The sequence below is a fragment of the Polypterus senegalus genome, chromosome 16, assembly GCF_016835505.1.
Source record: "Polypterus senegalus isolate Bchr_013 chromosome 16, ASM1683550v1, whole genome shotgun sequence".
NCBI classification, from domain to species: Eukaryota; Metazoa; Chordata; class Cladistia; order Polypteriformes; family Polypteridae; genus Polypterus; species Polypterus senegalus.
The window spans coordinates 45,082,868-45,110,807 of record NC_053169.1 but is presented as its reverse complement, the minus strand read 5'-3'; the positions used below and the strand labels follow the sequence as shown (position 1 = coordinate 45,110,807).

The window sequence follows — 27,940 nt, the reverse complement described above, 5'->3', positions numbered from 1 at the left end:
AGGTTATTGTTTGCAAAAGCTTACAGTATGTAAAAAAAAGTAGACAAACTATATACGTTAACTTTAAATACAAAATTACGGTAAATTATCACTCTTAATTCTTAACCTCTTTGAAGGATGCTTACGGTAATATTTAAACTGAGTTCTTCTTCATATTAGTATGTTTCAGACAGCTTCTAAATTTAGTGCATGGGTTGTTGTGTTTGGAACATTGAACATAAAAAATATAAACATTCTTTCAGAGGTAGTGATATGTGAAAGTGCTTGCATGTTCTAAATAAGCTTCTTCATTAATGTTCAGTGGCTGCCTTGCATTTCACATTAAGGAGCACCTTAATAAATTAGAATCTGGTGCCAGCAGTGTAGTTCACAACATTGCACATAAAGAGATGATAAGATGTGCATGCTCTTATCTCTTTTTATCACATCTCACAGGAAAGACGCTCATGCTTCTTCATTAGTCTGAGAAGAGTCGATCTTATGGCATGTTTTTTAAGACATCATTTCCAATGGATTAATTATTAAATGGTGCAGAAAGTGTATGTGAAAAAATACAGTAGTGCAGTACCTTTTGATTTAGTGAAATGCATTTTGAGATGTTTTGAATATTTAGTAGAACCTATATTATATCATAGGAAGTTATTTGTTAGCTCTCACATCATTCATTTTGGATAAAGGCACACTGGTTAGCTGCCCAGTCACTACTGGTAATATTATACACTGATGTGACACATTAGGAAAAAGTCACAGCTTGTGGTTTCTCTTTAAACTACCAGAATGGTGCATCTTAGTCCCCCTCATTTTATCACTTAGCTCAAGGTGGTGTAAAGACAAAAAAATCACAGGGATTTCTGAAGAATAAAAATCAATTCATTGTAATATTAAAAAGACGGATAACTAATTTCTTGGGAAACTTGGTTTTTCAGAAGGTTTTGGCTTCAGACATTTTTTAATTAGCACTAGAACACACTTAGTTTTGAGTTTAAGTCAGTTTGTTCCCATACATATTGTATTTGCACAGCATCAATTCAATACACCTCTTTTTTGTATCAATTATTCATTTACTATATTTCTTCTAAATTTACATTTATAAAATGCAGGGAAAATAATATAGATAACCATAATGTAAAAGAATACATTTATATACATTTGGAAATAAAATGCATATCCTTTTAGTCCATTTTTTGACTTTTCTAGGTAGAAATGATAAAGTTTAATACATGTTGGACACAAAAACAGTATTAGGATGGAATTATTATGTTAATTATTATATGAATGATTATGATATGAACCAGACTTAAGAACTTGGAAATAATATAAAACTATATTGTGTCTGAATTTTAGAAGTATAGTATATTCACCCAATCCATAAAGGTGAATACTGTATGTGTCTCCTTGACTAGGCTTGGATTTATTGGTCAAAGCAAAAGTGAAAATGGGTTGAATTGGGTGGCTGTCATCACAGATGCTCTACTTGGACATTAGTTTGAGCTACTATTTGTTGCTTATGTTATAAGCTCTTGAATACCATTACCATTCAGTACCTAACACAATAAGTGTGTTCATTTGTTCAAAAGAGATGTAAAAGGCAATCTGTTAATATACTATAGATATTTAATATTAAATTTGTGCCTTTGAAGAAATGGTTGCTCTATACTCCGTTGGATAGCTCCTCCATCCCACAATAAATACGATGTATATGAAATTAGGAAGAAAAGTTATCGTGAAAAAAAGGAACAGTCAGATAATCCTGAACACCAAACACACTCTCTCCCACTTCATAGCGTCTTAAGAGAAGGCTGTTACAATATTGTTTAGGGGTGGTGGAGGGTATGCTTTAAGTACAACTTAATTACTTAAGCAAGACCAGCTATCTTTTTGAAACTGCATTAGAAGGGTTAATTTTAAGAGCAGTCATTCTGAATGGCAATAATGAACTATTAACACACTCAGAGTGAATCAGTATAAAAGAAAGAGAATAATTATATGCTGCTTCACCAGGCAGGGTTGTGATATTCTAATCCAGCACTTTACATTTTTTTAAACAATGGCATTTTGATTTATAAATATATTAATACCAAGCATACTCAGAATACTAAATCAGTTCTGGTTGTGGTTTTAGGTCCAGATGTACAAAGCCAGTGCATGTATGACACCAGTATGTGCAATTTGTATAGGAAAGTTTGAGTAATTTCATTGATTGTTTTTTTATTCTCTGGTAAAGGATTTGTGGTTCTTGACTTTCCTCAAGAAGCTGAGAATTCTGTCCATAACTTAACCCAATGTTTGTCTCATTTGTAATGGTGTGCTGAAGAAATGGAGCCTTAATTGATAGTGAACTATGAGTACAGATACCTCACAAAACAGTTCAGGGATAGCTTTCTGTTCATATCACTCTGGTTTCCTAGTCACTCAGGTAAATCTTCTTTATGCAGCTGAGGAACTGATTAACCTTATTTATACCATTACAACATTCTGTACTTGTTACAATTCTGTGTTTTAAAAATATTTCATATTTTGTTATAATGGCCTGAAATAAATAAACTTGATAAAAGCTTCCCGCGTAATAGTTTTTAATACATTTATTTGGGATGTTCAGCAATTCTTGGAAAGGGATTACAAAATCATGACTCTCCTGGAGATATTTAGCCTTTTTTAGGTTATCTGTATATTTTCTTACTGCTGACTTATGTTTTTGGAAGTCCTACACATTTACAGTTTCTCTGTACTTCCAATATAATATGCAAGTGGATGATAATTCCTTTTCTTTCTGTTTTAGTTGTGTGTGGCTAAGACCCGGTTTGTCATTTACTGGCATTAATTAGTGAAAGCTAGGACAGGGTGGGGGGTGCTCTTTCACTTGTCAGAGTAGTGATGCTACAACATTTATTAGTATTCAGCTCGTAAAGCCCAGTGGATTTCTGAGGATTGAAATTATCAGGTCTTTGCATAGGCTCAACAGGAAGCAGCGAGGCCGAAGCTGTACGTCTGTTTTTTCACATCATATCAGCACTCAGGCACAAATACAATTCTTGCCTTAGGGAGAAGCACAACACAGCAAATGTCTTTGTGGTAAAAAGAAGGAGGCTAGGACCAAAGACTGATTTTCCAGCTGGGTTACTGGTCTGGATGCCTATGAAAGCAGTCCCTGAAATTTACCAAGCACCCTAAAATCATCCTAGAAAAGGTTATTTTTTTCCCACTCTTTCCTTTGCAGCTTGCACATAGAACTAAAGATTATTTTGATTTGCAATTTAACACATTATTTGTAGAGCCTGGTGAATATGATTTGTAAGTAATTATTTAAAAAGCAACCTCGTGGTCAAAAAAGTCTAATCTTGTACTGAATAATTACTTCTGTTCGTATTTCCGAATTTCATGCATGAAAAATTCATTATGAGGATGTTGTAAAATACTGCATGCAACAGCAGTATACAAATTCTACAGATTAAATTTTCTTTCTTACCATCTTTCTCACAGGACTGTATGGTAGTGAGTGCCAGTGAGAGGGTTCTTTTGTTTTATCTATTATTTTTTGAAAACTAATTGTATTTTTGTTTTATTTGTTATATTTGTTCAACTTTCCAAATAAATCAAATTTTAAGATATTATCACTTTGATGTTGATTCAGACATAAATAGTACTAATATTATTATGGAAAAATATTGGAATATGGGAAAAACAAAGAGCTGTATTTATTAGGTTCTCTAAATTAAAAATTTCTTAATATTTCTTGCATCTTTACTTCCAAAATGACCCGTGTTGTCAATGAAAATGAATAAGTGTGTACTATAATGACAATGGTAGGTCAGTTTCCTTTACATTACAGTATATTTCAAAGAAGAAAAAAAGACAGTTATGATATAGGAAACTGAAAGGTAATATGTCCTGGGTAAACAAATAGTCCTTTTATAATTTTTGGTTTAACATTGTAAATGATAATCTGATTTGTAGGCTTTTTCCTCTTTCATTATTACTACTTTATTGAAATATGTCACAAAACAATGTAATACTGCATAATATTCTATATGAAAATGAGGCTTTGACATTCAGGTATATCCTGCCTTTTTTGATCAAAGTATGGGTGTGCTTTGTTGTTGTATGTTAGTAGAATGCGGACTGTTGTTGGTTTAAATTAGAGGTGAAGTGGTTTAAATGGGAATAAATAAATAAGGCTTATGGTTAGATCATAAATATTTAATATGATTTTTATATAATGTGGGCACAATGTGCTGTATATATAAATGCATATTTTGATTACAGGAATATAAAGCATCCTGTCAATTTTACAAAGAGGAATTCTAAAGTGAATCAGCCACTTGGCTGAAAGATTTATTGAAATGGGGATAAGTGGGACACACAACGGTCTGCCATCCCTTCCAGCCTTGAGTCCTACCTGGTATCTGATGCTGCAGGAATTAGCTTCACCTTTGGTTCTCTGTAACTGTAATGGATAAACTGGTTTTCAAAAACTGGATGGATTTTTTGTGGAGCTACTGTACATAAGAATATAAATTGCTTTTAAAGTAGGGTTCTGTTAAATTTAAATGTAAACACATTCATGTTTATTTTCTTCATACAATAGTTCACAAAAAAAATCTTAATTGCTTAATAGCTTAAAAATCCAAGAAATTGTAGCATGGTATGCTATAGTGCTGAACAACGAAGGCTTTAATTGAGTTTGTGAATTCAGTCATTGAGGATTTATTTCTTGAGCTGACGTTCTGAATGAAAATATGTTTAAATGCTACACAAAACACCAAAGTTTTTCATCTCTTCTTTCTCTTTTATCAATACTGTATGGCTTTGTGTAAACAAAAAAATGTGTGAGTACCATGTCTTTCATACACAGATTTGTTTTTAAAGTAGTATGCAGTAAGTATCGAAACACTTTTGGTGTTTAATCACAAGAATACAAATTCTGCAGCACTGTATTATGGTGCCTCAGTAGTTAGCACTGCTGTTACTTTACAACTTCATTAGACAAGGAAAGAAACACACACAACCATTTCTCAGTAGTCCTAGTTTACACATTGATTTTCCTCAGAGTAATCCCATTCTCTTGTCACAGACGCAATATGTGCAAGTTATGTTGTCTGATGAATCTGAATTTGTTTTGTGTGCTAAACAATGTTTGTACACATATAAGTTTATCCTACAGTGAACTAGTACTTTATCCAGTTTTTGATTGTGATACCTGATCCTCCATATATGTAAATAGGTTTAAGGAAGTTCAAACAAGTGGAACAACTGAAAAAAAGAAAAACTACTGACAAAACATTTGAATATCAGAATGCAAAGACAATGTGAAGATAATTATCCTGCCATACAGGCCTACAGTATACTACATTAGTAATCATTATTTCATTTATTTTTTGGGAGCTGGTGTGCCTGACAGCACTTGTGTATGCACCCAAATTGAAAAACACAGCACTAGTTTACTGTTACTAATTATAAGACACATAGGTGTTTGGGAAGTGGGAGGAAAACTGGAGAAAACGCAGGGTTAACAAGAACATGCAAACTCCACACAAGCAGTGCATGGGCCATACGGACTGTGCAGCTATGCAGTAGCAGCGCTCACCATTTTGTCACCATGCTGTTCATTAGCAATTGTTACCTAAGTAAAATAAAAATAGAATTATTAAAAGAAAGGTTATAAAAAAACTGTGTGTTGTACCAACCAGTGTAAATTATAGGGAAGGAATTTAGCATTCAACAGCACACAAAAATATGTAGTGTAAAAATTAAACTCAGTATCAGTGGAAAATAGTGTATGTGCAGTCACCATTACAGCTAAAAGTTGTTTTTGAATGTGATGGCCTGAGTTTGAGTAGGATTAAACAATTTGTTCCTTGGGTAGTTGGAATCCTGTGATATAGCAGAGGCATTATTATTGCAGCATCTGAAACAGATCTCTTAAGCACAAGTGTAAGTCAGGTTCTATATAACTTTTATTAATGATACACATGTATATAATGGATATATACAGGGTCATTAAAAATAATGTACAGTTTTTTTTTAATTAGTTTAGTTCTGGTAGTTTTAAACTCATAAATACATTGCTTACACCAAGTGATTTTGTGTGTTATGCAGGTGGAATAATGTTTCTCTCTTCTGCCACCAGGCAGCACAATAAGCAAAATGGAGATGCCAAATCGACACTCTTTTAGAATAACCCTGGACTGTAGATTCCATTATGTTTTTAATGGAATGTTGAGTTTTGCATCTAAACTGTTTTATGCTTAAAGTAATTGTGAAATAAATGAAATTGTATATTAATTCACAATTTTACTCACAGAATGTCACACAAATAAAAGTCAGACATGCCCCTTTCAAAAATGCTATAAATCACTGTAATTGAACAAGCATAAAGACAGTTACAAAAACACTCATTTTCTTTATAGTGTGTATTTCTTTACATGCACACATTTTCAATTGTATAAACTGGTTGCAATGCGTGAATTGGAGCATCATTAGTCTGACTGGTGACAGTTTAGCTGCACTGAACTGTAAAGAAATGCCAAGCATAGTACCTAATAAAGCTTTCGTGAGAAGTTTTGTCATTTTGGTAAGCAAACGCTGAGAATAGTGGGCTCCCTTGTGGTCTCATTGTATGTAGGGCACTTTGTTCCGTAATGGATCATTTGCAGAAAAGCCTTGTCTCTTGAAATGGAATAGCCAGCATCCGCACAAATATATTGTAATTCTGCTGGCAAAGCAAATTTAAAACAGTATATCAGTAGCATGTAATGAAAAAATTAGGAGAAATACACCAGATTTGGGCTTTGTGTTTTTTGTTTCATTTTAGCTTTTGATGATAATTATAGAGGTGTGCTACATGGTGTTGAAGCATTATTTTTCAGCTCTGCTGATTGTGAAGAAAGTGCTCATTTGGGCTTCTGCTGTATGAGATCTATATTAATTGATTTCTTTTTATCAGCTAGTGTAGACTCTTCATTTGACAATCACAGTCCCTTGTGAAAAGGTCTGTATGTGTCATTATGGAAAAGAGCCTTTGGAATGGACAGTCACCTATGGTGCTATTTATTGCAGAGTTGGTCTGAATTACAATTTAGGATGTCTAATCCGTTCACGGGCATGTATGTAGTAGTATGACCTTTATGTTCTTTTAATCTGTGCCAGTAAAAGGTGTTAAACGGAAAACAGATAATTGGCTTCACTACACTGCCAAAGCCTTTCAATTTTCGTTTATGTGAACAATAATATGTACTGTACTTCTTTGTTTAGGTTTACTTGTACAATTTGTTCTGCAGTTATTAAGCTATATAAAAAGTAAGAACTGTCACTTGTTCTCTTGAAAAATCTTTTGGGAAAACAGAGGATGGAAGAACGAAACTTCCCCACAGCTAAAAGTGGCAGCATCCAGTTCTTATTATATTTCCCAGTATTGTTTGCACTAGTGAGTATATTGGAGAGACAACAAAACACAGAATGCACTGACACTAACAATATATAGATTTTTACAGTCATGTCAAAGAATTTAAAAATACCTTCACCTCAAGTGAATTCTGAGCAAAGGTGACATATTAACTGCACTTGACATGCCAGTCAAGGGTATAGTGCTAGCACACAATATTTGTTGATCTGCTGGAACCTCATAACACTTTCTAATATAAGGTCACTAGATGTACGTTTATTTTTTATTTTATTCCTCCCTAGAAAAGACCGTAACCAAGCACAGATAACAGAAATGTAATGTATCCTGATGCAATTGTAACCATAAATTGTAGAGTTTAAAATTTAACATAAAATGTTAAGTACAACTGGCATGGCTCACTCCTACTTAATTAATTTTAAATTGGAATCAGTTTTTCACATACTCTTTTCATCCTTACTGGGATTATTTCATGGAAACAAAAATAAAATAGGATAGTTTTTCTCAAAGTAAAATTAATTATGGACAATGCAATGAAATTAGAAGTTGTAACTATAAAGTACCGCAGTCATGTGCCACATTAACATGATAATGTATATAACACAAGAATGCAGCTGGATCACTTTAATTAAACTATGACAGCCAAACACAAAGAATAAGGCATGTAATGGAACAAGAAACAACAAAAAGACTCACCACCTGAAAGGAGAAATTAAAACAGTAGATGTTTGTCGAGCATTGAAAGGCTTACGTCACTCATTTTACCCTAAGTCAGTGTGAACCTACTTTACGTGTACAAAATTAAAAAAACATTATCTAGAGAAACAAAAACACTAAAAGATTAGAGAGAGAGACATATGGTTGGTGTTGCAATTTTGTTTCTATGTTCACTTGTGTGATACATTCAGGGAGAATTCCTGATGTATGTACAAAAGCAGACTCCAGCTACCAGGGAGACTTGATAAAAAAGAAATGGATAATTACACCTCTTTACACATGACAATAAGTGACTGAACTGTTGCATAACATTTCAAGCACACATATTTATTATTGCAAACAATAGCTGTGTCATCAATATAGGTAAGGTTTGGGAAAATTCTGATTATCCCATTATTGCTGGCCCATAAATGAATTACATCATAAAGAGATGAACACTTTCTTCCTAATTTTTAGGAGCTGATTGACAGCTACGTAATTCATATCTAATAATTCACAATGTACAGTAGATTAGATTGCACTAAATTCAGTGGTGAATTTTTAATCCAATAAAATGATGAAAATTTTAAAATGGAAAATCTCGTGTATTTGTTGACTGAATCTTCCTGTACTGCAACATTACTTGTTAAAGCTATGTGGTGGTTTAAATAAAGTAAGTCCAGCTACAGTTCATGTTATAATTCCAGGAAGCATCTCATGTACTCTCATTAGATGTGGTACTTGTTTATTCTGGAAAAGAGTTATTCTCACTTTATATGTGGAAATTGCATGTTTCTTTAAATACTGCCTTTCCATTGGATCATGTGCTAGGATGTTTGCTCTTCAAAATCTATGAAACAAAAAATGTAAAACATGATGAATGTAAGTTCGTCAAATAAACACCCTTAGTTGCTTTTTCACTTATGGGTGTCTCATGATCAGAACTCAAAAGGATTAAATGAATATATTGCATGAAATTAATTTTGTTTTTCCTTTTAAACAACATCAGTTATGTGTTTTCCTTATGAAGAATAGAAGGATGCCACTTATAAATTTCTTTAGTTACAAACAGATTCAGTTAATAAGAGAACCTGTTTAATCCAATTCATGGTCTTAAAGAGCTGGAGCCTCTTCTAGTAGTGTCTCAGTTGGATGGGCCACCAGTCTATCATATGGCACATTCACAGACTCACGCAATTCAGGTCAGTTGAAAGTCATCTATAATTACCTGCTCCATCCGCACTGACATGGAGAGAGCATGCAAACCCCAGTCGGACAGTCACAAGGCTTTCATTCAAAACTACTGGCCTTGAGTTATGAAGCAGCAGGGGTAATTTCTGTGCTAGGCAGTTTAAAACATATTGGAAAAAAATCTTATAATATTCAGAATAAACTTAACAGTAATTGTTGTGTAGCTAGGACCATAGAGTTAGACAAGATTAATTTTTAAATCAATGCATACAGTTTATGAAGTGAACACACACAGCAAGATTAATTACAGTGTATAAGATGCCTATGTGTTAGAATTTAATTGCTGTATTGTATTGTATGCTGATACTAAGAACACAGTAGTGCACCATGTTCAGTGGGTACCGAACATGTATCGAGAATCCATACACAGCTGTCTAATAAAAACTCAACTTCCTACTTATTGAATTTCGGAATCCTCTTCAAAACAATTGATGTTGTTATTGCATATCAAGTATCAACACTTTGATACACAGGCAGGAAGAATAAAATAACCACTTTCATAAATCAACTGAAAAAAGCAAATGTGCTTTCCATCACAATACCCAGTCTTTCCTGGCAGTAACTTGCACCAGATGGGTGACTTCCATCAGTGAGATGCTTGTCCTTCACAGCAGATTCAATAATGTTAAACTGAAATTAAACCGGAAAGGTGAATTGAATCCTGCTGATCCCGACCTGCATACTTGTCTTTAGATGTTCATTTTCCTTGAAACATTAAAAACAGATCATTGCTTTCAGAAGAATAAAATTCATGTTAAATCAGATTCAGTCCAGGTGTCAGTATTTGACACAACATGTACTTAAGTGTTAGAGGCATTTTGTTTTCAAATTATAAAAATATCAGGTTTTGTGTATGCATTCAGGTAAAACTACATGCATTGAGTCAAACAAAACAGTGGCTTTTTAACAGTAGGGATTAGCAATTAAATTTTTGTAGTGCAAAATAATTTTTTAATTCTGCAGATATTATTATGTCTGCTGGTATAAGCATATAATAAGCATCGAATCCTAAACAAAATGTAGTGCACAGCCTAATAAATTTGGAATCTTGGCTGTGTGTGTTTCTGAAAATTGATGCAGTGATTTTTCAACCATTTTCAGTTTCCTGTGTTCCTGTACAGGTGACAGAGTGGTACAGTGGCTAACACAGATATTATACTGACACTGTCTTAAGGTGTGTGGGTTTTTCTCAAGTTTCAACAGTGTCCTCCCTCCCACAGCTTAACCGGTGGCTTTAAATCAGCCCATCTAGGACAAATTCCTGCCTTGTACTAGATGCTGCCCTAATAGGCTGTGAGCACCTGGGGCCTCATGCATAACGCCATGCGTAGAATTCGCACTATAACATGACGCAAGCACAAAAGCCGAAATGTGCTTACGCACAGAAAAATCTAGATGCAGGAATCTGTGCATACTCCAACTTCCACGTTCTTCAGTTCCATAAATCCTGGTAAGGATGAAAAGTAATGCTTGTGCATGTGCCTTCTGTCCCGCTCCAAACTCCTCCCAGAATTACGCCTCTATGAATATGCAAATCAATGTAAATCGCCCTTAAGCTCAGCCTTCTGTGAAAAGACAATGGGAAAAGCACGGGGGAAAATATAAGAATTTCAGCAAATACCAAGTGGAGGCAAAGGAAAAAAATACTTTTTGTTGATTTAAACAGTGGTATAATCAACAAAAGGAAGTTGATCGAGTGACATAGCGTGTCGGAGAAACTCGAAAGCTCACGTTCACAAAGTTGCACAATGCCAAAATAAAAAAGAAGTCACATATCAAAGTCTCAGTGAAAAGGCGAGTTGTAGTCCACTGTCTGAGCTTATTAGGGTACAGACAAAAAAATAGGCACACAGTGGGAAAATAGCTCGAAATGTCAACTTTAATTTCGAAATTTCCACTTTAATCACGTAGTTTATTTTGTCATTAAAGTAGAACATCATAAACTTCATCTTAAAATCATTTAATTTACTAGTTTCTCAAATCCCATCGTAACTAAAGTAGCATGTTAAATGCTTTGTTTTGTATTTGATCTTCTATGTGCTCTATGTGTGTGAATCACTACGTGCTTCCGTTCTTTCTCTTTCTCCGACAGGACACAGAATCAATTACATTCGTGATATTACAGGTCTCTGAATAATTAAAATACTGAGATGTATACGTGATATCTTTTTCATAATGATTGGAATGAAAGCATGTTATTAAACATGGAAACACGTTGGCGCAGTGATTGTTCATGTCTCACACAAGATGCTGCTGTGCCATGCGCGACTTTCAATGAAATAATTTATTGTAGCAGTAGTGTCTCTTTCAAACGTACTAACCTTCAATTCCTGTCCTTACTTTTCTTTCCCCAAATACCCAATCGCCACACAATCAGCTCTGCAATAGACGTTAAGCCATCTGTAAGCTTACAACGACGATTCTTCAAAACTTTTAAGGAACATTTAAATATCTTCATAGTACGTGTTTAATTATTCTATCCATCTATCCTTCCAGTGTCGCGCCAGCCTCAGTAATTATACAGCGCGAGGCAGGAACAATACGTGAACTTGCTAGCGCTGCGGCACTGTGTCCTCACATATTTAATTATTAACAATACAGATTATTTAAATGAAGTTAAAGTTTTATCTGTATAATATATTCAACATATTTTGCTGCATTTCATCTTACAAATGATACCGTCATCATATGTAAATACGTGCTTTATAAATTGGCGCAGGTTGTGCATTATTATAACTGTAGTGCAAGTTTACAGTGGGGTAATTGTACTTATAAGTACAAACAGTTCTACAAGGAGCAATTGATTGAGTGCGTTTATAGTTCTTGGGATGAAACTGTTTCTGAACCGCGAGGTCTGTACAGGAAAGGCTTTGAAACGTTTTGCCGTGGCTGAGGCAGCTAGGGCTTGATTCTGTAATACCAATAATTCTCTTTCCGATCAGCTGCTGATGTGATTCCCCACTCAGATACAGTGATATAAATACTCAGAGTGGTGCAGTGATGATCCGCTGTGGCAACCCTTAAAGGGAGTAGCTGAAAGAAGAAAAAGAAGAAGGAGATGGTGCAGTGAGAGTAACAACGCTAAAGCAGTTATGGTATTTGGAATACTATGGCTATTCCCTGGACCATTATATTGTTACAAGTTAATTACAATCAGATGCATTACATTAATCAACAATATGCGGTTAGTTTCAGTGTATTTATAAAGCTGTGTCAGGAAAATAAAGAGTAACCACAAAGGAACAGTAGCACTGCTTTGATACTGGGTACCGCCAGTCTGCAAAACCGAGCGGAGAACTTGCGTACAACAGGGTATGAGGTACTGTGGAAAAGTGCGTGGCTTTACGCCAAGTGTAAGTTTTATACATCGTGATTTGAACGTGGAAACATTCTTACGCAACATTTCTGTGCGTATGCACCGTTTATGCTTTAGGCCCCAGCAATCCTGAATTTGAATATCCAGGTTCTAAGAGGCTTTAAGCATTTTCTCCTTTATTACTTTAACCTATAATAGCATCTAGTTTTGATCAGGTCTAAATAATAGATGAAGCAGTCCTGGTTAAACAAGTAATGCATTTAGAATGTAGTTTTTCATGACTTTATTCTGTACACGATTCCAACATTGCCTTCCATTGTTCTTAAAAATGGTTTTGCAGTCCTTACCAGCTACGGGAGCTACAACAGCCCTTTTTTCTGTGGTCCACAGAAACTTCTTGTGATCACAAAGCTGTAACTTAAACAGCAGACCATGATGATGACAGCAAAAGTTTGTGCTTGCTTTGTAGGAAGGGGCTTCTCACACTCAACTCTGGTTGCCTTGTCACCAACTGGAGCATCAGTTACAACACAAAAAGGCATTTTTGTTTTCTGTTATCTATTTTATGTGTCATTATGGATCTAGGTAAGATTAAATGATATTTTTAAGTGAAATTAATGAAGGACCATGAATATTTTTAAATATTCTCAAACTTTGTCACCATGTCATCAATAGCGGAACAGGTCTTTGTCAGAAATTATATACAATACTGTAAAATACCATTAAATTTAGGTGACCCAGATTTTGCTTATGTTTGTGGAAAATTAATTCAAATATAATACGTAGAATATGTATATTAGGAAATTAACGGATAGCTTAATCTGGGCTGTGATCATACAATGTAAATTGTATTGTCCTTCTTCCTGTTAGGCTTGAGTTTACTTCTGTGACTGTAATTTATAAACTTATTTATTTTCATTTTTTAATTTAATTTTTTTTTGTAGAGAGCTCTCTGATGTAAATTTTTGTCTAAGGCTCTATACAAAAACTAAGCTATATGATCTGGTAATAGCCCTAAAAATGTAATGGCTGTATTCATAATTATTTTAATGGAATTGCTATCCAGTCATATATCATTTAGCTTCCTACCATATAATTAAGAAGTGTGATTTGATAATGAGACTTAACAGGTTTGTGGTTTTCATTATCCTTCCTTAGGATTATTCTCTGTAAAGCAATTTCTTTCCCACCAGTATCTGTTAAGCATTTTTTTACTACACAAATGTAAGTTTATCAGTTTCATTTCATACCATTTCCTGCATCCTTATTTTTTTTAATAGTAAGCATTATCTAAAACTTAATGTTTTTTGTTATCTTTTGTTATTTGATATGAATATTTCATGAAACACAGCCTGAAAATTTGTAATCTGTGATCATATTCATTTTACCAGCATTTTAATTCCATACCTTATTAGTCGCACATAAATTTCATTTCAGTTTTCACACTTCATCGGTTTAGTTTAACATAATAACGTATTCAATGGTATTCAGTGATTTTATGTGTGGAGTTGAGCTACTTTCACCAAAATAAAATTATTTCTAAACATTTCATATATTTTTCCTTTTTATTTTTTAAAAGCAAACTAGCACAATTTTAAAAGGAGTTATCAGTAACAGTTTAGGTATTGCAAAAATGCCTCTTTTACTCATTTACTATTATGTAACAAGACCTTAACATACACTTCTTTGGGTGTTCATAACACTTACAAAGCATCAGTGTAAGTGTTATGTTTCTTCATCTCTGCAATGTGACCTGCTAACAAAACTTCACTTTGGAGTGCTCTGAGGTGGCTTAACTAAGATACATTTCTCTTGATATTATGTATTTAGTCCTGTGAATCCTTCATATTAACAAGTAATTTTACCATCATGTCAATGTGCTACACTGCACAGAGATCATTAATCACTTTACTGATGTTTTATTATTGGTATGAAGGCCAAAAGAAGCTCTTTTTAAGGTCTTGTTACATATGAGTAAATGAGTGATAAATGTACTGTATTTTGGTATGCCCTAAACTAAAGTGTTACCGAGTTTTCTTTGGATAGATTGTAACAGGTTCAAACTAGCCATGTTATTTTGCGTATTTTGTTTCCCTCCTATTTACAGCCCTACCCACCAACCCACCAAGATTATCTTACCAAATTACTCTATTGGGCTGAAGGAACTGTTTTATAAGCAAGGAGTTTTGATACCATTTCTTTAATGCTATTGTGCTGAACTTGTATTAGTTTCACTTTTTTTCCTACCTTAATATTAAGGAAGTACACAGATTTATATTTTTTTTCCTTGACAGTAAAATAAGATTCACTGTGAACAATGACCCATTGGGTAGTGTTAATGATGTGCCATACATGAGTTCAGATTTAGGCTGGTACACCTTCACTGTGGTGTTTACACAGTCTTCAAACATGCTGTACTGTTAACCTGTGTATGTAAAGGAGTTATAATTGGTTATACTGGTGCCTGTGCTGGGGAGATCAGCCAGGTTTCCAGCCACATATCTGCTGGGCTGGACTGGGCTGAGCTCCTTGTGACACTGAATTGGTTTAAGAAGTTACATTCGTAAGGCTTGTGTACTCCACGACCCTGTATTTGACTGTAAATACAGATGAATGAACAGATGAACCTAATGTTTTTTATTTTGAAAAGAAATTCTGTTATTTCTAATAAAAGGTATACAGTTTAAGGTAAGGTTATTGCTGCTATTATACGGTAGAAGAAAGCATAGATTACCTCTTAGTTTCACTTTGTTATACCACAAGACATTATTGATGCAGACTGAATTAGTTGACACATTTGGTCTCATTATAAAATCATTTATATAATGTCTAAATGCCTGGTAATTTGCCTATTATAACAACTATAAGAAATGCTGTTTTGCACTGTGCTAGTTTGTCATTGCTCTTAAAGATAAGGGTCAAAGAAAGCATATAAATTGGGCCGTAATGTATTTATTATGTTACAGTCAAGTATTTGCACACATACAGTATATTTATATGTGTCTGCATTTGGGCGTGTGTGTCTGTGGCTGAACTTCTACCTTTTACTGGGTTTGTGCCAGGGCAAGATTATTTTGTTTATTGAAAACTATGGCACCTTACTTATGAATCAGTCAAGTCTCTGAAGTCTTTAAAAGAGCTATGTAGAAATAAGCGAACTAAAGGCACTCTTTGACAGTGCAACATTGAATATCATTTACATCAAGAAACATTACTGGGGCACTTTTGTACCATCAGTAGTACACCTTTATAATTCCTCACTGTGACTGCCCTCTTATCAGGTCAGAAGTTTTATCTCTGTTGTGTATTTATTTGTTATAATATGTATTTATTTATTCATTGAGCTTCTATCAATCTGTCTTTGTACAGTTCAAATCATATACTAAAGTTTTATTTTTTTTAATTTTATAACAAAATAGCATTTGGAAGAGAAAGAAATGAGAATATAAAATATTGTAATATTATTAAAACATGTCTTAAAAGTGAGATACGGTATAATAAAAAAATCAGTTTACTAAAGTAGTTTTAAAGAGAAAATCATTTATTTTTCCACACTGAATATTCTTAGCCTACTGCATCTTGTGTCCTACTTTTTGAAAGATGCTTTTTTGGGTTATACCGTAACAACATGTTTATTCTCCTGAGTAATTATAAATATTATCAGAGTTTTTAAAATAAAGATTCATGATTGCGTAATTTTTAACAGTATTTTCAAACCATAAGTCATATTATATGAGGTCAGAATTCTATAGCATCTTAATTTGACTTAAAAACATTCTCATAGACTGTAAGTGGGAATGTTTAGTAGATTTCCATGAATTCAATAGGGGACAAAATGATATGCAGTAGAGCCAAGTACAGGAAATCAAACTACAGAGTTGCCTGGGTTCAAGAAGAGCCCTGTCTTCATGAATTATAATTATGGGTCAAGGACAGCCTTGGACAATATTGGAACAGGACGTCAGTATAGCTTTAGCTTAGGAATTATTTATATAAAACATAATTCTTTAATTTTATTGTTTCTCTTTATGTAGATTCCATACTTTTTCAGTTATTCTGAAATATATACTGCGTTGCTGTTAATAGCCTTGTATAAAGTTAATCTTGTGAACTGCAACAACCGATTAAAGAAACAAGCAGAGATGTTTTGGTCTGAGCAAATGATTGTGGAAGAGCTATATTCGTACCTTATCCTAAAGGTACTCCACTTGTTCTCTTTATGTATTTAAAAAAAAAAAATAGAATAAAATAAAATCCCACAATACAGCATAGCAACAAATTGATACAAGAAATCTTTTGTGCCTTCAACAATTAGGCTTTTTAACAACAAAGAGCACCTAATTACATTAAAATTAATGCAATGAAGTTTCCATTTGTATTTTATCTCTTTTTATGACCAAATTATTTTTCATTGTGAGATAATAAAGTCTGCGGTGGGCTGGTGCCCTGCCTGGGGTTTGTTTTGTGCCTTGCACCCTGTGTTGGCTGGGATTGGCTCCAGCAGACCCCCGTGATATAGCGGGTTGGATAATGGATAGATGGATGGATGGATAATAAAGTTTACCTTGTCTCTATATGACAGTATTTTACAGCATAGTAGAAAAATGTAGTTTTCTGAGAGTACTATGCAATACAAATATACAAGTATGCAATTTTAATTGTCAGTGCCATAAGTTGTCGATTTGTAAAAAGAAACAATTTAAAATCCGAATATTTTTGGAACAGTAAAACTAGAAGAGATTATCTATTGTGTTATATAAAGCAACATCATTTTGATGCTACTTTCCAAAAGGCTTTAATGATTATTGTGTATCAGATTTTTTAAAATAGTAAATACTTTTTTAAATATATAGATTCTCATTATCCTAGACTGCACTTCTTGCCATGAGGACAAAAATTGACAGAGTCGCCGATTCTCTGAATAACAAAGGTTACTAAAATGTAATCATGTGGAGATACACAGGTTACCTCTTTTTCTGAAAAAAAAAACTAATTTCCTTCCAAAATATTTCCCACTACTTTGTCTACCATCACAGTTTTGGGTTGTCTTTACATACTCACACCAAAATATGAATTTGTTAGCTTTCTTTTAAGCTCAAGGCCTACAGTTTCATATGATGTTTCCTAACCAAAACCCAATTAGCACACATACTCATTTTTCCCTGAGGATACGATCTCATTTCAATATTTACACCGCTGTGTGATTTAGTGCTGTGTGACTGGCAACACACACTACAAGTGGTACAATTTTGACAGTCATCTCATGTTCTCCTTCCTCTTAGTAACCACTGAAGTTGTTTTAGCAAAGAAAACATACAGGATTTATTTTGAATATTTATGTTTAATAATATTAAATTCCACAGATTATAATTTCTGAAACTGTCTATGACTTACAGAACTCTATGAATACCCGTCAGCTCCTTTGAGCTATTACATTCATCAATATTCAGTCAGGCTATTCAGTCTGCCTGATTTTGTTTTGTTGGGTAATTTGTCCTAGTATCTCACCGAGTCATTTCTTAAGTGACGGCAGGGAATCTGCTTCAGCAGCATGACTGGCCACTTTATTTCAGACTCCCACTGCCATCTGGGTATAGACATGCTTTTGTTTTTTGCTTTAATTTCACTTCTTCCAGTGTTTCCTACTAAAGTCTTTGTGTGGGGATTTTATAGTTTAACTAATTATAATGCATCAATAGATAAACCATTTAAACATTGTTTGTTTTCTTATAAATATAGTAGAATGTCTATTGTACTGTGAATAAGCTGGAAAAAGTCCATGTGCCATAATATTTTTAGTGCAATTTTAAAATTATCAGTTGACCTCCGATCTTTCTTGAAACATTATGTGATATGTAATTGCAGTCTAATAGAGCGAAAATGTTTGCCTCAATGATGGAGAAAGATTACAGTTTGGAAATGGGTGGAAATTAGAGGATACATGGTAGACAGAATTAAATGGATTTATATATTGCGGATGCCCTTTTCTTTTAGAAATAAATAATTCAATAGTTATCAAATGATGCAAAGCTATAGTAGTGACATGTACTTTAGAAATTAAGTTATAATTATCAAAATAGGAACATTGTGTCCAATATAGATTATTTAAGCGTCTCCTCTTGCTTTTGTATATAACTGAGCTCTTTAGTGTATGAAGTATATTCGAAGGTGTGAGCCTAGCCTAGGCTCTATATAAATCTGCTGTGACAGCTGTCTGTCTCCTCCAGATTCATAAAGGAATGAAACAACAAAAGTGTTCCTTCATGCTGTATGTAGGTCAGGTGACGTATCCACACAGATCAGAAGAGCTTGTTTAATGTTCTTGGTTGCCTCTGCCTGTATTTCCCCTGCTTATGCGACTGTAAAACATCAGAATTCATGCACAATGTATACAGTGCTAGTAATTTACCTCTACCTGGATCTTACTAACGCTGGGTAAAGACAAAAAGTAGAAGCGGGTTATCTTTTTGGCTTAAAAAAATCTTAAGAATTATCTCTAGCAGATGTGAAGGTGTTAAATTATGTAGCAGTTAAATTTTCATCTGTACACTTTTTTATTGCCCAGTCTACTTTTGGTAAACTGTAAAAGGATACACTGCCAGTGAGGTTCAGAACTTTATCTCCAGGAACACTGAATATATTTGACACTTAATTGCAAATTTCAGTTACAGTTACAGTATAACATTAACCATTATTCACAGTAATTTCGTTTTTTTGTTTAGTTTCTGCTTGCGTTGTCATACCCAATATGCAAATGTTTCAATATTTGTGGGACAGATTTGAATGCAAGGGAAGATGGTCACTTCTTGTGATAATGATATTTGTATACATTATTTATCTTAGCAGTGCAATTCCATAATATCCTTGGCTAGTATGTTACAGAATGTGACACTGATTCAAAACTGTAAAAGTTAAATACATTCTGTGTCATTAATCCAAATGAAATAGCAAAGTAAAGAAAAGACAGGTCAGTTGGCAGCCTGACTATAAGATAGCCAAAATTCCATTTGATTTAGATCTTGGAGAAAATAAAGCAGGTCCTTGAACCAAAATCTGCCAGATCTAACAAAAATGATTGTTTAGCTATTTGCAGAGAATTGAACAAAGTGTTAATACTCTAGAGTTGTCCAAACATCTATTTGTCAATGCTATGTAACAGCCATTGCCCTGGCATCTGCTGAGTTTGTATGTGAACTTCATTGGTTTTAACTTCCACTGAGCTGTGCTGTATTTTGGGTAATTGTTCTTAGCCCATAGTTATTGCTTTGTGTTTTTGTATTTTCTTGATTTTGCTATCACAGCTTAACAACATTTGCATAGACCCCTTGTACTTGCCACTCTTGTGTCTTCACTTTTTGTATGGTTTATTTAACATGATCTTTTCAGTCTAATAGTTCCTTAGTATATTCTGGGGCATAAGGCACATGAGCATTTTACGCCTTGATGCTAAACTGAAACATCTACTAATGTCCATAATTGCTTAAGAAGCATGAGATGGTGTGAGGCTGGAATCTGACACCAGAGATGCATTCCAAGACCAGAAGGAACTATCCATCCATCCATCCATTATCCAAACTGTTATATCCTAACTTCCGGGTCATGGGGGTCTGCTGGAGCCAATCCCGGCCAACACAGGGGGCAAGGCAGGAAACAAACCCCCGAGCAGGGCACCAGCCCACCGCAGCAGAAAGAACGAGCCGGTTAAATTTGAAATAGTGTCTTGTATCACAAGATTCAGAGAAAAGAAACAGAATGGAAACTGGTTAGTTTTCAAAATTAATTAAGTGTGCAAGCCTTTCAATAGGCTTAAAAGAGGCTAGGTATTTAAAGGTCTAAGTAGGTACATATAACAATTTTCCTGTATCTTCTTTCTCTCTGCCTTTTTTCTTATTAGGGATTTCTGTAATGAAGGTATACCTCTGTTTTCCATCACATGCTATTTCCAATCATCTCTTTATTACACACCCAGTCTTCTGTGTATCCTTCTCTACTATATCCTTGCATCTCGTATCTGGGTTACCTCTTCTTCTTTCTCCTGACAGCTCCATCTCTAAATTCTCCACATCACACCACTTTCCACTTTTCCCCATATGTGTCCGGCTCCCTGGATTCTTCTCTCCGTCATCACCTGTTTTCTGTTTTCACTCAATCCATTTTATTCACCCTATACCTATATATTCATTGCAGAAGTTTTGTCTTCAACCTCCATTATTTCATTATCCCTTCTGGTTGATCCCAAAGTTTCTGAACTGTACATTGTTGCTTTTCTCATTACCATTTAGTATATTTTCATTTTTATCTTGACTACTATCCTTTTTTCAAAAATTATTTTCATACACTTTATGCAGTTTATCGAATTTCTCTGCTTAGTTTCCACCTTTAGCTCTCTGTTCCTTTGAATCATTGACCTTATGTACGGGAATGACTCCTCTTTTGTTAACTTATCTGTTCTCAGCTTCACTTTTCCATTGTTATGTTTTTCACTAAAGTTGGAGAACACATTTTCAGTTTTTGATCTGATTATCTTCATTCCATACACCTCTAGAACATCTCTCTACTTCTGTAATTCCATTCCCAGTTCCTCCCTTTTAATTTGTACTCAAAATCATCTGCAAAACACAGACAATAGTGAACCTTTCTTCACTGCTGTCCTGAATTTGTTTAATGTTAAACAATTAGTATTATTATTATAATGTGCTTGATGCTGACTCCAATCTAATCACACTTTCAATTTGAGCTTTTCTTCTATTCCTGTTTCACTCATGAATATATCTAATGAGGTTGTATGTACTGCTTTGGTACTTTTGTCTCAAACTTTAAAAAAAGCCTCCAGTGCTGTGTCTAATTTCGGTGCTTATGTGCAAATGTAAACACATGCAGTAGGAGGCAAAAGATTAGATACATACTGGCAACATTATTTTTTCCTTAAGGGTTAAAATACAGCTAAAAATATTTTGTATCTTACGTATAATGTTTGTAAGGTTTTATGTAAAATACAAAGATAACTTACAATATATGTCTTTCATTAAAGTTCCTAATTCAATTCTCTATAAACCATTCTTTCCTTTTAAAACTGGTGTACACAACATCCAAGGCTACATATCTGCAGAGTTTAAAGTTAAGCAATTTGAAAATGTATTAGTACATATTAATATTGTGAGGCACTTTGCTCTTAATACAGTGTAATGTGCTTTCCAAATGCTAGCTTTCATTTGGAACTGCTTCAAATTTGTTTGATCCAAACACAATTATTTATTTTCTTTTCTTTAGTAAAGCTGTAAACAAAACTGCAATACATCAAAGTGTCATTTATAATTACTCACTCGCATATTTCTTTTTTTCAGTCAACAGATGACATCCTGGTGGCATCAGCAGAATGTCCTAGCGATGATGAGGACATTGATCCCTGTGAGCCAAGCTCAGGTGGGTTAGGTTAGTCATCTTTTTTTATTACTTTTTTCTTGGTGTGAATGTCCTTGTGATAAACTTCTATATATATAAAAAAAAACATTAAAAGGAGTTGGTTTGGTCTTTTAAAAGAGATCATGTTTTAAATGTGAAAGATAATGTGTACAAATGCAGGATTTACATAATGCCAATTCCAGATGCCTATTATTAGTGCAGCCTACTTTTCTAACAGCACATCCTTGAAAAGAGACTTGCCTTATTAATTATGGTTGTATTTCTTTAACATCATTCAGTCTATAATTTGTTTTGCTTAGTGATTTGCCAGTCTTTTAGGCATTGTTATGGTAAATTTCAGTTTTTAAGAATTCATCCCATCTCATCTTCTGAAACTGCTTTTCCTGGTGAGGGTCACATTAGTAGCAGGCCAAACAGGTCTTCCCAGAATTACCTTTTCCCAGCTACATATTCCAGCTTTTCCTGGCATATTCCCAGGCACAATCCCTTCAGTGTGTCCTAGGCCTGCCTCAGTGTCTCTACCCAGTGTGACGTGCCCAAAGCAGCTCTAGCGGGGCATCCTTAGAACATGCCCAAACCACTTCGATTGACTTCTCAGTCCAGAGGAGCGGCAATTCTACCCTGAGGTGCTCCTGAATTGCGGAGCTTCCCACTCTATCATGAATGCAGATCGACCAGTAAATAGAGAGTTTTGTATTTAGTCTGAGCTCTTGCTTGACCACCACAGACTGGTATAGCAGCCACAGCTGCTCCAATCCGCTTGTCAATTTCATGTTCCTTTTTTTCCATCACTCATGAACAAGATTCCAAGGTACTTGAGCTTAAAACACTAAAGGCAGTTGTAACTTACCCAGACAGAGCAATTCACTCTTTTCCAAGAGAGAACCATGACCTCACACTTGGAGGTGCTGATTCCCAGCCCCTTCACACTTGGCAGCAAATGACTCAAGTGCATACTGAAGGTTACAATCATATGAGACAAAGACCTAAAGCAACGATGCTACTCCTTGCCTCCCCAACTGGACACCCTCACATCCTCAGGATTCTATGTTAGAAATGCAGTAGTTTTTTGTATCTTATTTAATAATTCTACATTTTTAAACTGTGAAACAAGGTTTACATTATCTTTACAGTATACCAACAGCTAAGCTAAACAATTTGATTGAACCAGGAAGCTGGGGATAACTGGATGGAATTTACCCGCATGTCAGATAATTCACTTGCTAAATAATATGCAACTGGAAGAGAATGTTAATGGAGGAATGGTCACATAGCGTGGTATTGAACTCAGTGAGATCAAAGACATTGAAATAAAATATGTAGTCACAGAGATGGGCATTTCTTTACTAACAAATACAAAAAATCCAAACATTGGAGAAATTTTATGGATCTTCTTGTTTCTTCTGTAAAGAGAAAAAAAACAGTATAGACAAGATGAAGATCAAGAATGATATCTAAAACTCCAGTTGAAATTATCTATATTGACTTCCCTTGCTTCAAAGTAACATCTCAGATGCTTTTAACCTTAAATTATATTTTAATCTCAATGTGTTTTATTATACAAATATACTTTCCATTTTAATCATCATGTTTTACCTCTCTTTACTGACATTTAGCTGCTGTAACAGTAGAAATGGATTGCTTTATAGGCAGCGCCCCATCTAAAAAAGATAACTACCTGAAGCTAATGTGTTCAATTCAATTCAGTTTATTTTTGTACAAGTACAAGTGCAAGTACAGAGCTCTGTGAAACGTTCGCTGGTAAAACACAAGTGTAAATTTTAAATACTAGAATTTGTACTTATAAAGGCACAGATTTCTTAAAAATGCACAGAAAAAAACAAAGTGCAAACTGATTACCATACATGGGAACCAACATTCTGTGTTCATTAATTAATTGTTGAACTATGGCCAGTTGACAACAGAGGAGACAAATTCAAAATGTTGTAGTTAATCGTTTCCATTTGCCATGTCACCCTTAGCTAACTTTCTCTTCATGAGTTCCTTTTAAGTTGTATCTTGTTTATCTTTCAATAAAATGCTAAGATTTAGATTTTTTTAGATTAAACAGTAGAAACATACCTGCTGCCAGGATTGACTCCAGCCCACTTATGAACCTGAACTGGATTAGGAAGATCCAACAATATCTTATAGACTCAATTATTTTGTTCTTTTTCTTTTTTCTTTGCCAATAAACTTCAGCTGAAGTGAAGTAAACTAAAAAGAACATCCCAGAAGAGTTTTATTTTCTCAGCTGACCTGTGTGGATTTTATCCACTAGAACACTTATCATTGTGTTTTATTTGTTATTTTTTGATGTACCCTTCTTCAGTCTCACTTTCAGTCCTGCACCACTCAAAATAATCTTATGATAAATATCCTGCTGCATTATTATGATACATTATCCTAGCTAATGATACATTTTCCTACTGCACAGTTCATTTTTGCACTAACTCTATGAACTACCTAAAGTTTCAATTGTTCAAATGTTAGTGTGAGAACTAACATTTGAGAAAAAAGGATTAATTTGCATTTAAAATTTCAAAATATGCAAAAAACTGTTCTTTATAGCATTGAACCCACTAGATTAGTAACATCATTTTGATTATGAAATGTAGAATTTAGGGTAATTTTGCAAAATATAAATATCCTCAGATGAATGCTTGAATTAAATTTAGTACTGAATCATAAAGTACTGAGGATGACCTACATTTTATCTATTAAAAATTAATTACAATATAAAATTCATAAATGTAGAATGATAAGGGATCTGTGGGGGTATAAGATACAGTATACTGAAGAAAAGCTAGTAGCATCACCCGCATGATGATTAACTCATTGAAGTGAATTTAATTGTCCTCTGCTGTCACAGTTATTCCTTGGGCACCTCTAAATCAAAACAGGAAACTCGAACAAATCAAAAGCACTTTAAACGTTTTAAATATACAAGTGTGTACATTGGTTAAAGGGACAATACCACTTAAAACCTGCCTACTTGACACTTGTTCAGATGAGCCTTCTTTTTTCTTTCCCTGTGGCACATTCTAAGACTTCTCTGGATCCCCCTGAAGTAGGTGGATGTCATGGCTGGCCTGTACACTGGTACTGTGAGGGCTGTGCAGAGTGGAGGCAGAACTTCTGCATTTTTCCCAGTTGATTCTGGGGTTCATCAGAGGTGTGTTTTTGCTCCTACTCTGTTCAATGCTTGCAATGACTGAGTGCTGGGCAAGTTTGTGGGGTCCAGAGGCTGTGGGACATCATCTGTTGGTGAAGAATGATTCACAGATCTTGACTTTGCTGCCGATGCTGTGATCTTCACGGAGTCAATGGAGGCTCTGATCAGGGCTTTCGAGAGACTGAGCAAGGAGTCTGAGTGTCTGGGCTTGCGAGTGTCTTAGATAAAGGCATTTAATGACCACTTAGGCACAGCCATTAGAAGTGTGTCTGTCTGCAGAGAGAGTGTCGACTTCATCAAGAGGTTTACTTACCTCGGCAGCGACATTCATGTCTCTGCTGACTCTTCCTATGAAGTCAGTAGATGGATTGGGAGAGCATGGGGGATCATGAGGTTGCTGGAAATTGGGGGGTGGCGCTTCTGATATCTGTGCAAAAGGACGAAGGTCCAAGTCTTTAGAGTCCTGGTGCTTCCTGTCTTGCTATATAGTCACGAGACATGGACGCTATCCAGTGCCAAGAAGCGAAGACTGGACTCCTTTGGTACTGTGTCTCTTTGAAGAATACTTGGGTACCACTGGTTTGACTTTGTGTCAAATGAGCAGTTGCTCACAGAGTCCCGAATGAGGCACATTACCTGCATTGTGAGGGAGTGTCAGTTACAGCACTACGGCCATATGGCGCTATTACCCAATGGTGATCCAGGTCACAGGATCCTCATTGTTGAGGAGCTGAGTGGCTGGACCAGGCCAAGGGGATGCCCACGTAACACCTGGCTGCAGCAGATAGATGGTCATTTCCAGAGAGTGGGACTGGACCACATGTCTGCCTGGGAGGTTGCCAACCAAGATCCAAAGCTGTTTCATTGTGTGGTGGGTGCAGCAACGTGCTGTACCAGTGCATGCTCCCCAACCTGACCTGATCTGATCTGATTCCCTTGAACTTTTCATATTCACCTCTTTGTCATTAGCTACCAGCTAATCAGCTAAAGGACTGTTGTCATACATTGCTGATCTCCATCTTCCAGCACACAGAGGTTATAAGTCAATTTCTGAAACATTATGCAGAAGATCTGTGTGTTTTAGACATGACAGAGATGAGACGTGGGTCCATTATGCATTATGCTTAAAGAGAAACCTGCAAGTCACAGCAAAAGAATAGAAATGGTGTCAAAAACAGTCTTGACATACTGTATATATATATACAGTATATATATATGGAATCATTATAAAATGGATTTTTAACTGCTTACTTTGCTTTCCTGCCACATTTCAAAGGTGTGTAGTTTAATCTGTCAACTGATTATAAATTGACCCAAGTGTGGCTATGTTCATGTGTTGCACTGCAGTGGACCGGTATTCCAACTAGAGTTTATTCCTGCCTTACAGCTTCTCTAAAGTGGATAGGCCACCGCATTCTTATGATGCTGTATTTGAACATGGATGGAGTTATCAAATAACAGTTAGTATTATTTGCATTGTGACATGGTGCTTAGCACTGTTACTTCACAGCTCCCTGACCCTGAGTTTGAATTCAAGGCTGGTAACTGCTTGTGAGAAGCTTTCACATTCTCGTCTTGTCTATGTGTTTTTTTCAGCGTTCTCCGATTTCCTCTTACATCCCAGTAAAATAATCTAAGGTTAATTGGCATCTTTGAACTGGTCAAGTGAGAACTTGGGAGTATGTGTAGAAAGTTACTCCCTTTGGATTTCTCCAAGTTCACTGGTTTCCTCTCACATCCCAAAGACTTGTATATTAAGTTCATTGGAAACTTTAAGTTGACCATAAATGTGGTTTTGTGCCACCCATGGAACTGGCACTTTGTCTACAGAAGTTCATATTGATCACTTGCTACACCTGGTCTTGAATTAACTTTAACTTGATTAAATAAACTGATGATATTGGATAAAATGGATAGATGAATTTTAAGCACAAAAGAAATAGCAGGAAAAGAGAAGGGTTTATATTTTGTGAGACTGCTGAAACTATTTTTTGCAAATGAAGGAGCATTATGTGAACTAAAATAATCACATGCATTATAATTATTAGGGTTAGATGTAGCATTATCCTTAATCAGTACACTTAAATGAATGATACCAGACAAGAAGTCACTAAAAATAAGTCTGACACATCTCGAAACTACCACCTCTGAAATCATGCTATTTTTTTGTCTTTCTGTTACATAAATGTATGAATCTGACAGCATTATTATGTGTGTTAGCATTTGTTTTCTTAGGTGTGTGTGTGCGCGAGTCCTATCAGTTCAAATCAGATTGCATCTTTTCCTCACAGTTGTTAGCTTAATGTGTGGGTGATGTTAAGCGCTGAATTTCTCTCTTTAATAATCAAGCAATCAGATTTGTAAGTGTATGGAATGTGTACCCCCAAGCAAGAAGAACTGTTTCAAGTGACTATGAAAAAACCTAGTAAGAAAGTTAATCAAGTCCTGCAGTCAGTAATGACACCCTTCTACATCTGGTTGACAAAGTTAACACCAAGTGAAAAATCAACTTTTACAAATTACGACATCTATCGATCTGATCTCTCTGCTGTAATTTATGTTGTAGAAAGCCTGAATTGTTTTCTCATATCTTTATTTCTTGCAATTGGCAATTGAAAGAAAGAAGTAAAAAAAGAAAAATAATATGTCTTGAATAAGAGTGCAGTGCATGCGGAAATTC

General features: G+C 34.9%; 1 protein-coding gene across 28 annotated transcripts in view; it reads left to right on the top strand.

Moving 5' to 3' along the window:
• Nucleotides 1-27,940, top strand: part of nrxn1a (neurexin 1a) — a 1,096,290-nt gene that overhangs the window by 1,048,729 nt on the left and 19,621 nt on the right. For 19 of the 28 annotated variants that reach the window (XM_039738492.1, XM_039738485.1, XM_039738484.1 and 16 more), the window contains one exon: nt 22,007-22,094. In XM_039738492.1, the coding sequence (XP_039594426.1) occupies nt 22,007-22,094 (88 nt within the window). The remainder of the gene's footprint in view (nt 1-22,006; nt 22,095-27,940) is intronic. The other 9 variants (XM_039738493.1, XM_039738491.1, XM_039738479.1 and 6 more) reach the window with 1 other exon arrangement.